The sequence below is a fragment of the Acomys russatus genome, chromosome 16 (assembly GCF_903995435.1).
Source record: "Acomys russatus chromosome 16, mAcoRus1.1, whole genome shotgun sequence".
NCBI lineage: Eukaryota > Metazoa > Chordata > Mammalia > Rodentia > Muridae > Acomys > Acomys russatus.
The window spans coordinates 3105004-3121731 of NC_067152.1; the positions used below are offsets into that span (position 1 = coordinate 3105004).

The window sequence follows — 16728 nt, forward strand, 5'->3', positions numbered from 1 at the left end:
TAACTGCCTGTAAATTCAGTTCAAGGGACTCTTGACAACCTTTCTGACCCCTGCAGGCACTTAAACACACATGGCCCAAACAGATAGAGACACACATACACTCATAAATAAAAAAATAAGGGGGGCTGGAGAGATGGCTCGGCGGTTGGGAGCATTGACTGTTCTTCCAAAGGACCAGGGTTCAATTCCCAGCACCCACATGGCAGCTCACAACTGTTTGTAACTCCAAAATCTGACACCCACAGAAATAAAATAAAATAAATAAAAATATAAATAAAATAAACATTCTATTACACTTCATTTATTTGTGTTTGTGCACATGTGCATGCACAAGTATGGCCTGAGCAGAAAGGCAAAGGGCAGCTTGTAAGAACTGGTTCTCTCCTGTTGTATAGGCCTTGGGATTGAACTCAAGTCCTCAGGCTTAGTAGAAGGTGCCTTTACTTGTTGAGACTTCTCACCAGCCCATGCATATGTTCTCCCCACCTCCCTCCCTCCCTCCCTCCCTCTCTGTCTGTCTGTCTGTCTGTGTCTCTCTCTCTCTATGTGTGTGTGTGTGTCCCTCTCTGTGTCCCTCTGTCTCTCTGTGTGTCTCTGACACACACACACACACACACACACACACACACACACGCACGCACACAGAGGCTTAGGATGTTTTAAGACAGTGGTGGTAGCAGCACACACCTTTAGTCCAGCACTTGGGAGGCAGAGGTAGGTGGATCTCTGAGTTTGAGGCCTGCTTGGTCTACACAGTGAGTTCCAAGACAGCCAGGACTACACAGAGAAACTCTGTCTTGAGAAATCTGGATGAAGACAGCCAGGAATTCTGTTTTGGCTCCATGCCTTTCTAAATCAGGAACACTGTCAAAATAATATGATTTATATACTCATGAAAAATTATGTATATATTATATATAATTATATACTATAACTATTTTAATTAAAAAATAAAAAATATCAGTAAGGTATCTAAAATTGTTAAAACATATACATGACCAAAAATCTAGACAGTAAGAATGCAGAGAGATGCAAGCTTTCCGCTTGTCCTGTGTCGCCTGGCTGCAGCTTCTCTTCAGCAGAGGCCACGGCTCCCAGCCAGCTTCTGCTTTACTTTCTCAGATGGTCTGAGTAAAAGATACATCCAAGGACCGCTGCACCTTGCCTCTTCACTCAGCGTGTGCCTGGAAGCCATTCCACACCAGTCCTGAGACTGCACCACAGGAGCCACTCTCAGTTATCAAATTCAGGAGTTATCCTTAGGCAGGAAAGTATGGTTAAACCACAACATTGTTCTCTCTCTCTCTCCTCTCTCTCTCTCTCTCCCACACCTTCCCTCCCTCCCTCCTCTTTTGGTTTTTTGAGGCAGGGTTGGCTATCCTAGAACGCACTCTGTAGACCAGGTCTGGCCTGTGCCTCCTGAGTGCTAAGATTAAAGGATGCGCCACCACCAACCAGCACACAACATTGAATCTAAGAATCGCCCAAAATAATTACGCAGATGTGCAGATGCACTCTGAAAGTCAGAGAGGACCAGCGAGATGGCTCGGCAGGTGAAAGACCTTGCTGTGCAAGCCTAATAATGAGTTTGATTCGCAGAACCTACAAGAGCAGGAGAGAACCAACTCCAAAGCTGTCCTCCAAGATGCCTGCACACACCAACATATACAATAGCAAAACCTGCACACAAGGCCCACTGACAGAAAAAGAAAATCAGGGCATAAGGGCATATCTACCTGATGGCCCTTCTGGCACCTCTAGAGACACTGGACGGGTGTGCTATAAGGGCATATGACCATGATGGCCCTTCTGGCACCCCTAGAGGTGTGCTGGGAGACAACAAAGACCTGGCAGCCCAAGAATAAGGTGATCAAAAGAACAGAAAGAGGACTCAGGGCATAGCTCAGTGCTAGAGCAGCTGCCTAGAATGTGTGAAGCTCTAGATTCAATCCCTAGTGTGTGTGTGCGCGCACACACAGACACATACATGCATACATACACACACAAACACAATGACACATGCAAACACAAAGACACACACTCACATACACAAACACAAACATAGACACACATACACACACAAACACAGACATATATGCAAACACAGACACACACACAGAGACAAATGACATACACAAACACACACACTCACATATACATAAACACACAAGAACACACACACACATACACATACTCATAATGACACACACAAACATAAACACACACACACACACACACAGATACAAACACACACACCACAGATACAAACACACAGACACACACACTTTTTTTTAAAAATTTATTTATGTATTATGTATACAGTACTCTGCCTTCATGGACCCCTGCAGGCCAGAAGAGGGCATCAGATCACATTATAGATGGTTGTGAGCCATCATGTGGTTGCTGGGAATTGAACTCAGGACCTCTGGAGGAACAGTCAATGCTCTTAACCTCTGAGCCATCTCTCCAGCCCCGACACACACACTTTTTAAAAAATCCTATATCCTTAATTAGCTGATACATTTACAGCTTTTCTATTGGACAAGCACAAGAGAGAATGCTAACATTTAATGTGGTCACTTCGCTGAGATTCTTTTCCTTAATTCCCCAAGCGTATGAGGCACCCAACCATCCTCCCCCAGGTTAAATTTCAGGACATAGGAGAGGTGGCTCAGGGGTTAAGAGCAATGTCTGCTCTTCTAGAGGTCCTGAGTTCAATTCCCAGCAACCACATGGTGGCTCACCACCACCTCTACTGGGATGTGACGCTCTCTTCTGTCAAGCAGGCATACATGCAACTGGAGCACTCATACACATAAATAAATCTCTTTTTAAAAAGCTCAGGAAGCAGGGTCTGACAGGACAGACCTGTGTGTAAGCTTCTGCTCTTTTGTTTTGCTATGCTTTGCTTCACCGTTTTGTTTGTGCTGGGGCCTAGTTGGTGCTAGGCCAATGTTCTATCACCAAGCCACACCTCCAGGCCATGCTGCCTTTCTGGAATGCTTGGGCTTCCTTTACACCTTGTCTGATGGCGCTGACACGCCCCACTCATGATTGCGAGTCCTCCCTAGAGTCGGAAGGAAGTCCTGTAAGCGTCCAGAGACTGGACGTGTTGCTGCTTGGTACATCTTCTGACAACCACTCATCTAGTATGGTTTTAATAGGACTGCATTGCTAAATGCTTTAATTATTGTAAAGCATTTCCTCCACTTAATATCCTTGATAAAATAGCACACTCTCAGGGATGTGTCAGTGCTGTGTCACATTCTATTCTTCTATAAAGGGATATGCTTTTTTAAGAAATGGACTGGGGGGGGGGCGCGGGGCTGGAGAGATGGCTCAATGGTTAAGAGCACTGTCTGCTCTTCCAAAGGTCCTGAGTTCAATTCCCAGCAACCACACGGTGGCTCATAGCCATCTATAACGAGATCTGGCGCCCTCTTCTGGTAGGCAGGCACACACTCAGGCAGAACATTGTATATATAGTAGATAAATAAATCTTAAAAAAATAAAGAATGAATTTGTCACCTGGGGCTGGTTTGTTTCCTCCTTCTTTCTACTTGATAATAAAGACCTAAGGCACCTTGGAGGTCAGTAAATATTCTTTTGTAATTAATTTTTAATTTTTATTTTATGTGCATTGGTGTTTTGCCTGCATGTATGTCGGTGTGAGGGTGTCAGGTCCCCTGGAACTGGAGTTACAGATGCCATGTGTGTACTGGGAATTGACCCAAGGTCCTCTGGAAGAAACCAGTGCTTTTAACCACTGAGTCATTTCCCTAGCCCTTGTAATTATTATTATTATTTTTTTTTTTTTTTTTACAGTTAACAAGTCAAAAAGTTTCTTTACTTATTTATTTGGTTGAGAATTTTTGTTCGGTTTTTGTGGGGTTTTTGTTTGCTTTGTTTGTTTGGTTTGGTTTTCGTAAACAACGTTTCTCCGTGAGGCCTTGACTGTCCTGGAACTCACTCTGTAGAGCAGGCTGGCCTGGAACTCACAGAGATCTTCCTGTCTCTGCCTCCCAGGTGTTGGGATTAAAGATATGTGTCACCACTGGCCAGCCTTGGTTGTTGGGTTTTTTTTTCTATTTATGTTTATTTATTTTATGTATGAATGCTGCATGCATTGCACACCACACGTATGACTGCTACCTGACAAAGCCCTAAGATGACACTGGAATGCGTGGAATTGTCCTTACAGATAGTTGTGTGTGGGTGCTGGGAACTGAACCTATAAGAGCAGCAAAGTGCTCTAACTACTGAGCCATCTCTCCAGCACCTTATCTGGGTTATTTTGAGTGCCTCAAGTCAGCCAGAAAGCTGAGATTCAACCTGATGAAGGAGAAACATCTGAGGACTTGTGGCTCCCATTCCAGCCATAGCACCCACAGACATGTAAGCCACTTAAGAGAACTACGGCCTCATCACGTCGCTTACAATGCCACTAAACTTTCATATGTAGGTATCTTAAAAAACAAAAACAAGGGCTAGAAAGATGGCTTAGCAGTCAAGAGCACTGACTGCTCTTCCAAAGGATCCAGGTTCAATTCCCAGCACCCACATAGCAGCTCACAACTGTCTGTAACTGCAAGACCCAACACCCTCACATAGACATACATGCAGGCAAAACACCAATGCACATAAAATAAAAATAAATTATTAAAAATAAAAAACACCTTGGTTTGTCCAAGTGTTGAAAGAATTGGTAAACTAGGCCACCGCATTCTACTGCTTTTCCGCACAGATCTGTAGGACTCTGGGCTGTTAGGTGACCAGTTAGATATAACTCTAGGACCAGGAAAATGAAGTGAGACCTGACCCTGTGTTCTGCGCTTTCTGACTTACTGTAAGAAACTTCACAGAACACTATCATGCATGTGGACATATGATCAGACAAGACACAAAACTAAATCTGGGGAATAACAAATGCTTTGCTTAAAAATGTGTGTGTGTGTGTAAGCAAGTTGGTGGGCGGCGCATGCCTATAATCCCAGCACTTGGGAGGCAGAGACAGGTAGAATTCTATGAGTTCTAGGCCAGACTGGTCTACAGAGCGAGTTCCATGACAGCCAAGGCTACACAGAGAAACCCTGTCTTGAAAAACCATAAATAAGTTAATTAATTAATAATGTGTGTCTTTGCATGAATATACACAATCATTTCAGAAAGAGGTGAAAACCTGGTGGCTTCCTATGTAACTTTCTTTTTTTTGGTTTTTCGAGACAGGGTTTCTCTGTGTAACCTTGGCCATCCTGGACTCACTTTGTAGACCAGGCTGGCCTCGAACTCACAGCGATCCGCCTGCCTCTGCCTCCCGAGTGCTGGGATTAAAGGCGTGCGCCACCACACCCGGCTCTATGTAACTTTCTAACACTGATTTTTTGTTTGTTTGTTTGTTTTACTTGACTTGGCATCTGCTATTTTTGTTTTGACAGAATCTTGCTATGGAGCCCTGGATATCCTAGAACTCATTATGTAGATCAGGCTGGCCTCAAACTTGAAGAGATCTTCTTGCCTCTGCCTCATGAGAGCTGAGATTAAAGCTGTGCCTCTATCCCGGTGTGCTGTAATGCCAGCACTCGGGAGGCAGAGGCAGGTGGATCTCTGTGAGTTCGAGGCCAGCCTGGCCTACAAAGCGAGTCCAGGACAGCCAGTGCTACACAGAGAGACCCTGTCTTGAAACACAAGCAAAGATAGGAGGAGTAAAACATACGGCCAAACCAGCTCTCATTGAGGCAGTTGTTACCGAATCTCTGTCACTAGCTCACCCCAAACTCTGCTCTCACAGCAGTCTTGAACAATGAAGGCTATGCTACTGACAAAATCTCCAAAAAGACAATCACACAGTGTAACATTTTTCAAATTTTATTTTTTAAAATTAATGTATTTTTTTAACTAGACTGTTAAAACAAACAAACAAATAAACAAAAAAGATACCTTTGTTATTAACGTTAAAGTCAGAAAAGGCTGGGATGATATTGACGAGGTGCAGTATGAGGTGTGTTTGTGGGGTGTGAACAGTGACGGGGAGTGCATGAGGTGTGAACAGTGACGGGGAGTGCGTGAGGTGTGAACAGTGACGGGGAGTGCATGAGGTGTGTTTGTAGGGTGTGAACAGTGACAGGGAGTGCGTGAGGTGTGTTTGTAGGGTGTGAACAGTGACGGGGAGTGCGTGAGGTGTGTTTGTGGGGTGTGAACAGTGACGGGGAGTGCGTGAGGTGTGTTTGTAGGGTGTGAACAGTGACGGGGAGTGCGTGAGGTGTGTTTGTGGGGTGTGAACAGTGACGGGGAGTGCGTGAGGTGTGTTTGTGGGGTGTGAACAGTGACGGGGAGTGCGTGAGGTGTGTTTGTAGGGTGTGAACAGTGACGGGAGTGCGTGAGGTGTGTTTGTGGGGTGTGAACAGTGACGGGGAGTGCGTGAGGTGTGTTTGTGGGGTGTGAACAGTGACGGGGAGTGCGTGAGGTGTGTTTGTGGGGTGTGAACAGTGACGGGGAGTGCGTGAGGTGTGTTTGTAGGGTGTGGACAGTGACGGGGAGTGCGTGAGGTGTGTTTGTGGGGTGTGAACAGTGGCGGGGAGTGCATGAGGTGTGTTTGTAGGGTGTGAACAGTGGTGGGGAGTGCGTGAGGTGTGTTTGTAGGGTGTGAACAGTGACGGGAGTGCATGAGGTGTGTTTGTAGGGTGTGAACAGTGACGGGGAGTGCGTGAGGTGTGTTTGTAGGGTGTGAACAGTGACGGGGAGTGCGTGAGGTGTGTTTGTAGGGTGTGAACAGTGACGGGGAGTGCATGAGGTGTGTTTGTAGGGTGTGAACAGTGACGGGGGGTGCGTGAGGTGTGTTTGTAGGGTGTGAACAGTGACGGGAGTGCGTGAGGTGTGTTGTAGGGTGTGAACAGTGACGGGGAGTGCATGAGGTGTGTTGGTAGGGTGTGAACAGTGACGGGGAGTGCGTGAGGTGTGTTTGTAGGGTGTGAACAGTGACGGGGAGTGCGTGAGGGTGTGTTTGTAGGGTGTGAACAGTGACGGGGAGTGCATGAGGTGTGTTTGTAGGGTGTGAACAGTGACGGGGGGTGCGTGAGGTGTGTTGTAGGGTGAACAGTGACGGGGAGGGTGGTGCGTGAGGTGTGTTTGTAGGGTGTGAACAGTGACGGGAGTGCGTGAGGTGTGTTTGTGGGGTGTGAACAGTGACGGGGAGTGCGTGAGGTGTGTTTGTAGGGTGTGGACAGTGACGGGGAGTGCGTGAGGTGTGTTTGTGGGGTGTGAACAGTGGCGGGGAGTGCATGAGGTGTGTTTGTAGGGTGTGAACAGTGGTGGGGAGTGCGTGAGGTGTGTTTGTAGGGTGTGAACAGTGACGGGGAGTGCATGAGGTGTGTTTGTAGGGTGTGAACAGTGACGGGGAGTTGCGTGAGGTTGTGGTTTGTAGGGTGTGAACAGTGACGGGGAGTGGCGTGAGGTGTGTTTGTAGGGTGTGAACAGTGACGGGGAGTGCATGAGGTGTGTTTGTAGGGTGTGAACAGTGACGGGGGGTGCGTGAGGTGTGTTTGTAGGGTGTGAACAGTGACGGGGAGTGCATGAGGTGTGTTTGTAGGGTGTGAACAGTGACGGGGCGTGTATGAGGTGTGTTTGTAGGGTGTGAACAGTGACGGGGAGTGTATGAGGTGTGTTTGTAGGGTGTGAACAGTGACGGGAAGTATATGAGGTGTGTTTGTAGGGTGTGAACAGTGACGGGGGTGTATGAGGTGTTTGTAGGGTGTGAACAGTGACGGGGAGTGCGTGAGGTGTGTTTGTAGGGTGTGAATAGTGACGGGGAGTGCGTGAGGTGTGTTTGTAGGGTGTGAACAGTGACGGGGAGTGCGTGAGGTGTGTTTGTAGGGTGTGAACAGTGACGGGGAGTGCGTGAGGTGTGTTTGTAGGGTGTGAACAGTGACGGGGAGTGTATGAGGTGTGTTTGTAGGGTGTGAACAGTGACGGGAAGTATATGAGGTGTGTTTGTAGGGTGTGAACAGTGACGGGGGTGTATGAGGTGTGTTTGTAGAGTGTGAACAGTGACGGGGGTGTATGAGGTGTTTGTAGGGTGTGAACAGTGACGGGAGTGTATGAGGTGTGTTTGTAGGGTGTGAACAGTGACGGGGAGTGTGTGAGGTGTGTTTGTAGGGTGTGAACAGTGACGGGGAGTGTGTGAGGTGTGTTTATAGGGTGTGAACAGTGACGGGGAGTGTGTGAGGTGTGTTTGTAGGGTGTGAACAGTGTCGGGGGTATATGAAGGTGTGTTTGTCAGGGTGTGAACAGTGACGGGGAGTGTGTGAGGTGTGTTTGTAGGGTGTGAACAGTGACGGGGAGTGCGTGAGGTGTGTTTGTAGGGTGTGAACAGTGACGGGGAGTGTATGAGGTGTGTTTGTAGGGTGTGAACAGTGACGGGGAGTGTGTGAGGTGTGTTCGTAGGGTGTGAACAGTGTCGGGGGTATATGAAGGTGTGTTTTGTCAGGGTGTGAACAGTGACAGGGAGTGTGCTCCACACTTTTGAATGTTCACCCGCTTCACTTCCACCTGACGGCCGCAGGTGAGCTAGCTGCACGGGCCTACACTGCTTACACCCGACACTGCCCCTGTTTACCACTGACATCTGCCCTTCCTTGCAACACTAAGGAAAGGTGCCAAGTGGAGCAGGCTACAACCAAAGGCTAGCATCCCCGACGTGGCCTACCACGCCATTTCCTCAGGGGAGCCTCTGGCCTCCTGAGCCGGCTTTCAGCGTATCCGATATGCCTCCTATCACAGCTCAGCTGAGCATTCTGCCACGTTTACTTGTCCCGTGGCCATTACACATCAACACAGTGGAGAATCCATAGCTGCTAATTGTTTAGGATGCCTGGGGCAATCAATACCAGGTCAATGCTAACCCGAGTGCTGGGATTAAACGTGTGCGCCACTACACCTGGCTCAATGCTAAGTCTTTTTTTTTTTTTTTTTTTTTTTTTTCAAGACAAGGTTTCCCTGTGTAGCCTTGGCTGTCCTGGACTTGCTTGTAGACCAGGCTGGTCTTGAACTCACAGCAATCCACCTACCTCTGCCTCGCGAGTGCTGGGATTAAATGCGTGCGCCACCTCTGCCCAGCCTCAATGCTAAATCTTAACAATATAGTTGTGGTAGAAGTGAGGACTTGTGTACAAAACAATAATCATTACTGACCAAACAGACCCATATTGCCTTTTAAATGTAAGTTCTACGCTCGATTATTGAAGTCGACCATAAGTTCTGCACTGGCAAGGACTCCTCCATCTTGGATTTGACCTCTCTCCCTCCAGCCCCACAAAATTATGCCGAGTGGGCCCTGTGGGCACTTTTCGTTTCTTGTCTTCTTTCTGTACTCCGTGAGACCAGGAACTAGCTTGCTATGTTGACCATTTCTCTCCAGCTTCCAAAATAGTCCCTGGTATTTAACATATACGTCATACGTGATGGGTGAGTTTGACTGGCTGACTAAACAAATGACTCCTTCAAGAACTGGCTGAAAGCTCCTGGGTTTCGATTTTCCTAAGGAAAACCTTTTGTCTTTTCACTGCACTCTTCTTTCCTATCTCCCTCAGATCATTCAGCAGGATCCCATCTGCTGCTCAGGCACACCTCAGTGGCAAGGACGCATGCCCATGCCCAGGTCAGTGACTGACAGCACCACTGTACCCAGTAAACATTCACTTAGCGAAGAAATGAAAAACCCAAAGTCGGGCACAGTGACAGCACTGAAGAGGCAGAGGCAAGAGGACAGCCCTGGCTACACAGTGAAGGCCATGCTGGGCCTTATCAGACCCTGTGGAGAGAGAGAGAGAAAGACAGAATATCTACCTGGCTTCCCCCCAGTTTTCCAGCTTCTAACTCTGGATTATTATTTTTAAAAAGGGGGGGGGGGGGCTAGAGAGATGGCTCAGTGGTTAAGGGCACTGTCTGCTCTTCTAGAGGTCCTGAGTTCGATTCCCAGCAACCACAAGGTGGGTGGCATGCAGGCACAGTTGCAAATAGAGCACTCATATAAGGTGGGTGGCATGCAGGCACAGTTACAGATAGGGCACTCATATACACCAAATAAATAAATAAATCTTTTTTTAAAAGCCCATCTAGGCAAATCGCATGACAAAAGGACATAAGCAAATGCCTTCAACTTTAAAGAGCTGTTTTATCACTTGGGATTTATCCTGCCTGCCTTGTTCCCACTTCCCCTTCCTATGTTATGAAACCCCAATTTATAACACAAAGTTTGGTGAGGGGTGAGGGAACCTCCTACAAACTAAAGGTACAATTTCTAACACGCTCACCAAATAATGCTCGTTCAACTCGCTAGCTGGCCCAGCTGGTTACGGTGGACTCTGACTTGAACTTTACTGACACCTGCTTATCGCAGCAGGATGAGACAGAAGGCCCGGGAAGAAGGAAACCCAGAGCCGTCCACTTACTTGCTCTGTTGGGAACAGAGTATTGATATATTCAACCGCATTGAAGTCCGCTTGATCGAGGGGATCCTGGCTTGGAAAGACCTACAGAAAAACAGGGGGTTATTGATTAAAACATCGTGTGGGACACCACAGATATATACAAGTCTGTTTTGAGGCTTTGGGGATTGTGTTGCAGCTAGAAGAACCAGAAGCAGCAAGGGGATTTGGGAAGCGAAGGTCACGCGAGCTTAGCGAGCCAAGCGGGAGCCCCAGACTCCAACGTCACAACGTTGTCCTCTGACGTGCACTCCGTGCTGTGGCATGTGCGCCCACACATCACATCATATACACGCACAGAATGATGCTAAAACAAGGAAATAAAATTATAAAAATGGGGATTCAAAATTCAATCTTTACAAGCCGGGCATGGTGGTGCACGCCTTTAATCCCAGCACTCGGGAGGCAGAGGCAGGCGGATCGCTGTGAGTTCGAGGCCAGCCTGGTCTACAAAGCGAGTCCATGATGGCCAAGGCTACACAGAGAAACCCTGTCTCGAAAAACCAAAAAAAAAACCAAAAAAAATTCAATCTTTATATTAGACAGTTGGCTCTTGAAGACAAAATAAAACAGAAAGAGAAAATTTCCAACTTTTTTTTCATTTTATGACGCTTTATGTACAATGGATCCTCAAGGAAATAAGGAGATGCTGGGGCGCAGGAGTCAAGGAGACAGGAGGAAAGGCACAAAAGGGCCGGAGGGGGATGGGAATGACACCTGCAAGCCAAGGAACACTAAGCGACGCCGCCACCACCAGAAGCAAGAAGAGCGGGAGGCTCCCTGGGCTGCAGAGCGTGGGCCGGCAGGCGCTGGTTTCCGAGGATGATGGTTGCTTTGGGTTTTGTGAGAGATGGTCTGAATATATATATTAAGCTAACATGCAACTAATTAGATAGCTCAGGCTGGTCTCAATCTGGTCCTCCTGCCTCAGCCTCCCAAGTACTTAAGGTGACAGAGGTGTGCCAGAATTTCTAGCTTCTGGCGCCTGCTAGTATTCTTGATTCAAGATTTCAGACTTTCAAAACTGTGACAGGAAACAAAACCACACACACACACACACACACACACACACACACACACACACACACGTGTATATATATATATATATATATATATATATATATATATATATATATATACATACACACACCAAAGTCAATCTTGACTTTTCAATACCTGCAGTGCTGACATCTTGGCATAACAGAAGCTAGAACGTGGGCACCTCCTACTAGTAAAGGACACAGAAACCTTAGGGACAGGCGGGTATCTTGGAAGCCTGAACAGCAGCAGTCACATGCACCAAAGAGATATTTACCTATCCATTATTTTTTATTTCTGTCTAGTCACATGTGGTGTCACAAAACGTGTAACCAAGCACTTGGGAGGTGCAAGCAAGAGGATCTGGCGTTCAAGGTCATCATCGTCAGCTACATGGCAAGTCTGAGGCTATTCTTAGATATATGAGACTCTGTCTAAAAAGAAAGACTTTATTTGGGCTGGTGCTGTAACTCAGTGATGAGATGTCTACCTAGGGACCCCAGGTTCAATCCCCAATATTGTGTTAAAAAAAAAAAAAAGTGGGGCTGGAGAGATGGCTCAGTGGTTAAGAGCACCGCCTGCTCTTCCAAAGGTCCTGAATTCAATTCCCAGCAACCACATGGTGGCTCATAACCATCTGTAATGTGATATGGCGCCCTCTTCTGGCTTGCAGGGGTACATGCAAGCACAGCACTGTATACATAATAAATAAATAAATCTTAAAAAAAAAAAAAGTTAGGTTACCTCTGCACACAAAAACATTATTTATGTGTATATATATTTATTACGGTGCTGGAGATCAAGTCCCACGCCTCATCTACTCTAGGCAAGTGTCTATCACTGAAGCTACAGCCTCAGCTTGCCTTAGAGGGATCTTTTATGCTTCAGATGGCATCAAAAAAGGAAAAAAGTCATCTGGACATGGTGGTGCACTCCTGTAATCGCAGCACTTGGGAGGCAGAGGCAGGCGGACTGCTGTGAGTTCAAGGGCAGCCTGGTCTACAAAATGAGTCCAGGACAGCCAAGGCTGATCCCATGGGTACTTAATTTTACCAGTTGAAGACAGATTGCTCTGTGGAGCAGTCTTCAGGGAAGCAGCCTTTGTATGAAACACAGGGCTGAAGAATCACGGGCTGAAGAGCTCTTCACGGGTAAGAGCAATGGCTCAGTTTCCAGAACCCATCGGGCAGACCCTTGCAACTGCCTCCAACTCCAGTTCCAGAGAATCTGATGCCATCTTCTGGCCTTCAAGGGCTCCTGAAGGCATGTGGTGTGCATAAACTCACACATACGCACATACCTAGTAAATAAGCAATTTTTTAAAATTTAAGAATAAAAATGAATAAATCAAAACGTCTTCCTAAGAAAGACAGAGGATTAGGGCTGGGCGTGGTGGCGCACGCCTTTAATCCCAGCACTCGGGAGGCAGAGGCAGGCGGATCGCTGTGAGTTCGAGGCCAGCCTGGTCTACAAAGGGAGTCCAGGACAGCCAAGGCTACACAGAGAAACCCTGTCTTGAAAAACCAAAAAAAAAAAAAAAAAAAAAAAAAAAAAGACAGAGGATGGTTATTAGGAGGGCTGACAGCTTCCAAGATGTAAAGGGCCGGTCAGTGGGAGGTGAGGCTCAGCATTTTCTTTTCAAAGCACCTCTATGCTGTACACGGATGGTAGGAATACAGCACATCCCAAGTGACCCCACGATTAATTAAATGCCCTTGGCAGAGGGTGTGCTGGGAACAGGGCCTGCCACTGTGACCTGGTATGAGGAAGTGAATGAGCTTTCCACTTCCTGACTCCCCCGGTTTCTCCATCCCTCTCTTCCTGTTCCTGGGTGTAATCCCAGGCATTAACAGGTTTCACACAACACAGCCCTTGACTTAAGCCACTTCATCCGGTGACGCCTGTAAAGAGAACGCCGGGCTCTAGAGTGGCAGAGAAAACACTAGAACTATCAACAGACGCTTAAGACAATGTGCTTCACGGCAGTTTAAGAATTTTCAAGGGGAACCATGGCTGTAGTGGTACTCACTTTATACAATGCCTCTGGAACTTACCACAAGGTGAAATGTGATTCTGTTATATCAGCCCTCAACTCAAACACTGAGCCATCTCTCCAGCCCCTTAGACAACTGAAGTAAGGGGAAAAAAAAAAAAAAAAGCCTGGTGCAGTGGCACACGCCTGTAATCCCAACACTTGGGGAGGCAGAAGCAGGTGGATCTCTTGAGTTCGAGGCCAGCCTGGTCTACAAGCCAAGGCTACACAGAGAAACCCTGTCCTGAATAAACAAACAAACCAACAAAAAAGTAAGAAAAAAAGTCTAAATTCATCTTTACATCAGGTGCCTGCTGACTAAGCCTTGAGAACGTAAGACTAGAAAATGCATCATAACATGTGATAATGACAACAATATGATCTTCTAATGCGTCCAATTCAAACAGTACTGGGAGGCATTGTTCATTCCATTGGAGCCTGGAAGTCTAAAGTGCAAATGGGAATGGGGGTATTTTCTGGCTGAAGGAAGCAAATGCTGGGGAAGCATGACCCCAGTACCCCCACGTTTTACCCAATGGGTTGTCAGCCTCGGGATGCAGGAGTAAGCAGCATCCCCCCAAAACACACATAGGAATCTGTAAGTGGGACTGTGTAAGCACATCACTTAGTACAGTGGCAGAGTCAAGATTAAGCCGGGCGTGGTGGCGCACGCCTTTAATCCCAGCACTCCGGAGGCAGGGGCAGGCAGATCGCTGTGAGTTCGAGGCCAGCCTGGTCTACAAAGCGAGTCCAGGACAGCCAAGGCTACACAGAGAAACCCTGTCTCAAAAAACCAAAAAAAAAAAAAAAAAAAAAAAAAAAAAAACCAGAGTCAAGATTAAGTATTAATGGTTGAGCCAGGCATGGTGGCGCACACCTTTAATCTCAGCACTCGGGAGGCAGAGGCAGGCAGATCTCTGTGAGTTCAAGGCCAGCCTGGTCTACAGAGTGAGTTCCAGAACAACTAGAGCTGTTACACAGAGAAACTCTGTCTCAAAAAACAAACAAACAAATTATTAATGGTCCATATATGCTATTAGTAATAGAATTAACACTTTACTTGGGCAAACTTCCCAATAGTCATTAAGTGGGGCACTCTTTTCTTCTTTTTCTTTTCCACTAGTACAGGGTGTTGAACCTAGATCCTCAGGCACAAGAGACAAGTGTTTTCCTACTGAGCCATATCCCTAGTTGCTAATGTGTCTTTTCTTACATCATAGCCCCACGCCAATTCCTCTAAAGACCTTCCTCCCTTTATCAAGAAGAAAACCCTTTACTGGGGCCTACACAATTACTTCTAGTAGCATTACCAAAAGTTGTAATATAGTAATATACTTGACAGGGAAATTTAATCAACAAAAAAACTTCTTGTTGGGAAGAGAGGACTCTTAGGAATATTCTCCAATTTAACCCAAATTGCAGAATTTCTCAACGTTTTAAGACTTTTACTATATTTAGGCATGTATTGGGGGTGGGGGGTCAGGAGTCCTTTCCTGGCTCGGTGTCAAAGTGCCTTTACCCACTGAACCATCTCGCTGGCCCTCGACCTTTTAATTATGGTAATAATCTCTTAGTTTGCTTTCCGTTGCTATAGTAACACACCACCGGCAAAAGCAACTTGGAAAATAAAGAGTTTATTTGGCTTCCAGGTTACAGTGTATCATCCGGTGAAGCCAAGGCAGGGGCTGGAGCAGAAAGCATGAGGCAACACTGCTTACTGGCTTACAACCCAGGATCTGTGGTGCCCAGAGATGGTACCTCCTACAATGGGCTGGGCCGTTCTGCAGCATCAATGGGGGCGTGGGGAGCCCCAGACTTGCCCGTGGGCCAATCAGATGGAGGCAATTTTCAACCATGGCTTCCTCTTTCCAGATGACTCCAGCTTGTGTCAAGTACACACACACACACACACACACACACACACACATACACACACACACAGCACAAGGGCCATTTCCTAGTACGCCCAACCCCCATTCTGCCATTTGTTTCTGCAAAGAAAGTCTTCTGCTGCCGATTCCAAACCTCTCCAAGAGCTTAATCTGAAAAACAGCAGCACTAGCATGAAAAATGAATGGGGTTTCACGATCTCCCATAATCTGAACTCTCCAATCACGGAGCTTCTTCTAGTTTCATCCTGTACAAGGAGCACAGCATCTCGGCCCAAACCCAGCAGGGCGTGACAACCTCCAAAGACAAACAGAGCTTCGAGAAGACGCGTTCGGCCCCGGAGCTAAGAAACCGATTTCCCTTTTTACCACCATGCAGTCTTGAGCTCCGCGCGCGGGGCCGCTACCTTTCCAGCCTAGAAGGTTGGGTTCGGCCGGGGCCCGGAGCCCACCCCTCCTCCGCAGTTCCCTCCTGAGGGGGTGCAGCGCTCACCTGCTCTATGGCTAGTTGCACCTCTGGCGTGAGCTGCAGCACGGCCTCCAGCTCCTCCACAAACTCCAGTTCCTCCTCCTCCATCATTCCGCCGCTCAGCCTCTGAGGCCCTCTCCAACCCTACACAAACGCTGTCACCAAGACCCCCGCGCCGTACAGCAACCGCTCAGGGACACTGCTCTAGCAAGCCGCTACTCCTACAGCTAACCCGGCACTTCCGGAGAGCCCGGCACTTCCGGGAACCAGGGGACTCTGGGATAGTGGAGGACGCCCTCTGTCTAGTTCCCGGAGTATTCCCCGGGCAGCCCTTAACCACAGGTTCCGTGGTCACTCAGGGTGCAGCGGGTCCTTAAGATTGGGAGCCTTCTCCACCTCACCCAGGGGGATCACCTACCTGCGCCCCTGTATCGCTGGAGAGCGGGGGCGCCCCATAGAGCGGCAGCCCCAGCAGTGTCATGATGGATGAGCAGTAAGCCCCGCGGGCAGTAAGCCAGCGTGCATATCTGCTCGCTTGGGTCCCCTTGGTCAGCGGCAGGCTATGTCCCCATGCCATAGGGACTGAAATGACCCTAACTGGTAAGTGGCGGTGTTGCCAAGGACATTTGAAAGTCGGGAGGGCGTCTTCTCCTTGGATAAGGATCCACTGGGCAGAGTTGTCTGAAGCCTCATCGCTAGGGTGGGGGGCGGCGAGAAAGCGACCCAACGCTGGGAAGTGTTTATTTTTGAGGCCGAATAATATCCAGGATGTACATCCCTGTTTACACCCTTGATATGCCTATGATCTTGAACAAAGTA

At 47.6% G+C, this 16728-nt stretch overlaps 2 protein-coding genes across 2 annotated transcripts in view; one reads left to right on the forward strand and one right to left on the reverse strand.

The window, feature by feature from the left end:
* Vps53 (VPS53 subunit of GARP complex) overlaps positions 1-16118 on the reverse strand; it is a 144852-nt gene extending 128734 nt beyond the window's left edge. Inside the window, exons 1-2 of the mRNA XM_051157983.1 lie at positions 15934-16118; positions 10446-10526 (exon numbers count right to left, since the gene is read on the reverse strand). Coding sequence (XP_051013940.1) covers positions 10446-10526; positions 15934-16020 — 168 coding nt within the window. The 5' untranslated portion in view covers positions 16021-16118. The remainder of the gene's footprint in view (positions 1-10445; positions 10527-15933) is intronic.
* A 366-nt stretch (positions 16119-16484) lies between these two features.
* The window catches only part of Tlcd3a (TLC domain containing 3A), a 31531-nt gene continuing 31287 nt past the window's right edge, over positions 16485-16728 (forward strand). Inside the window, exon 1 of the mRNA XM_051157985.1 lies at positions 16485-16509. The gene's annotated coding sequence lies outside the window, so the exon portion shown is untranslated. The remainder of the gene's footprint in view (positions 16510-16728) is intronic.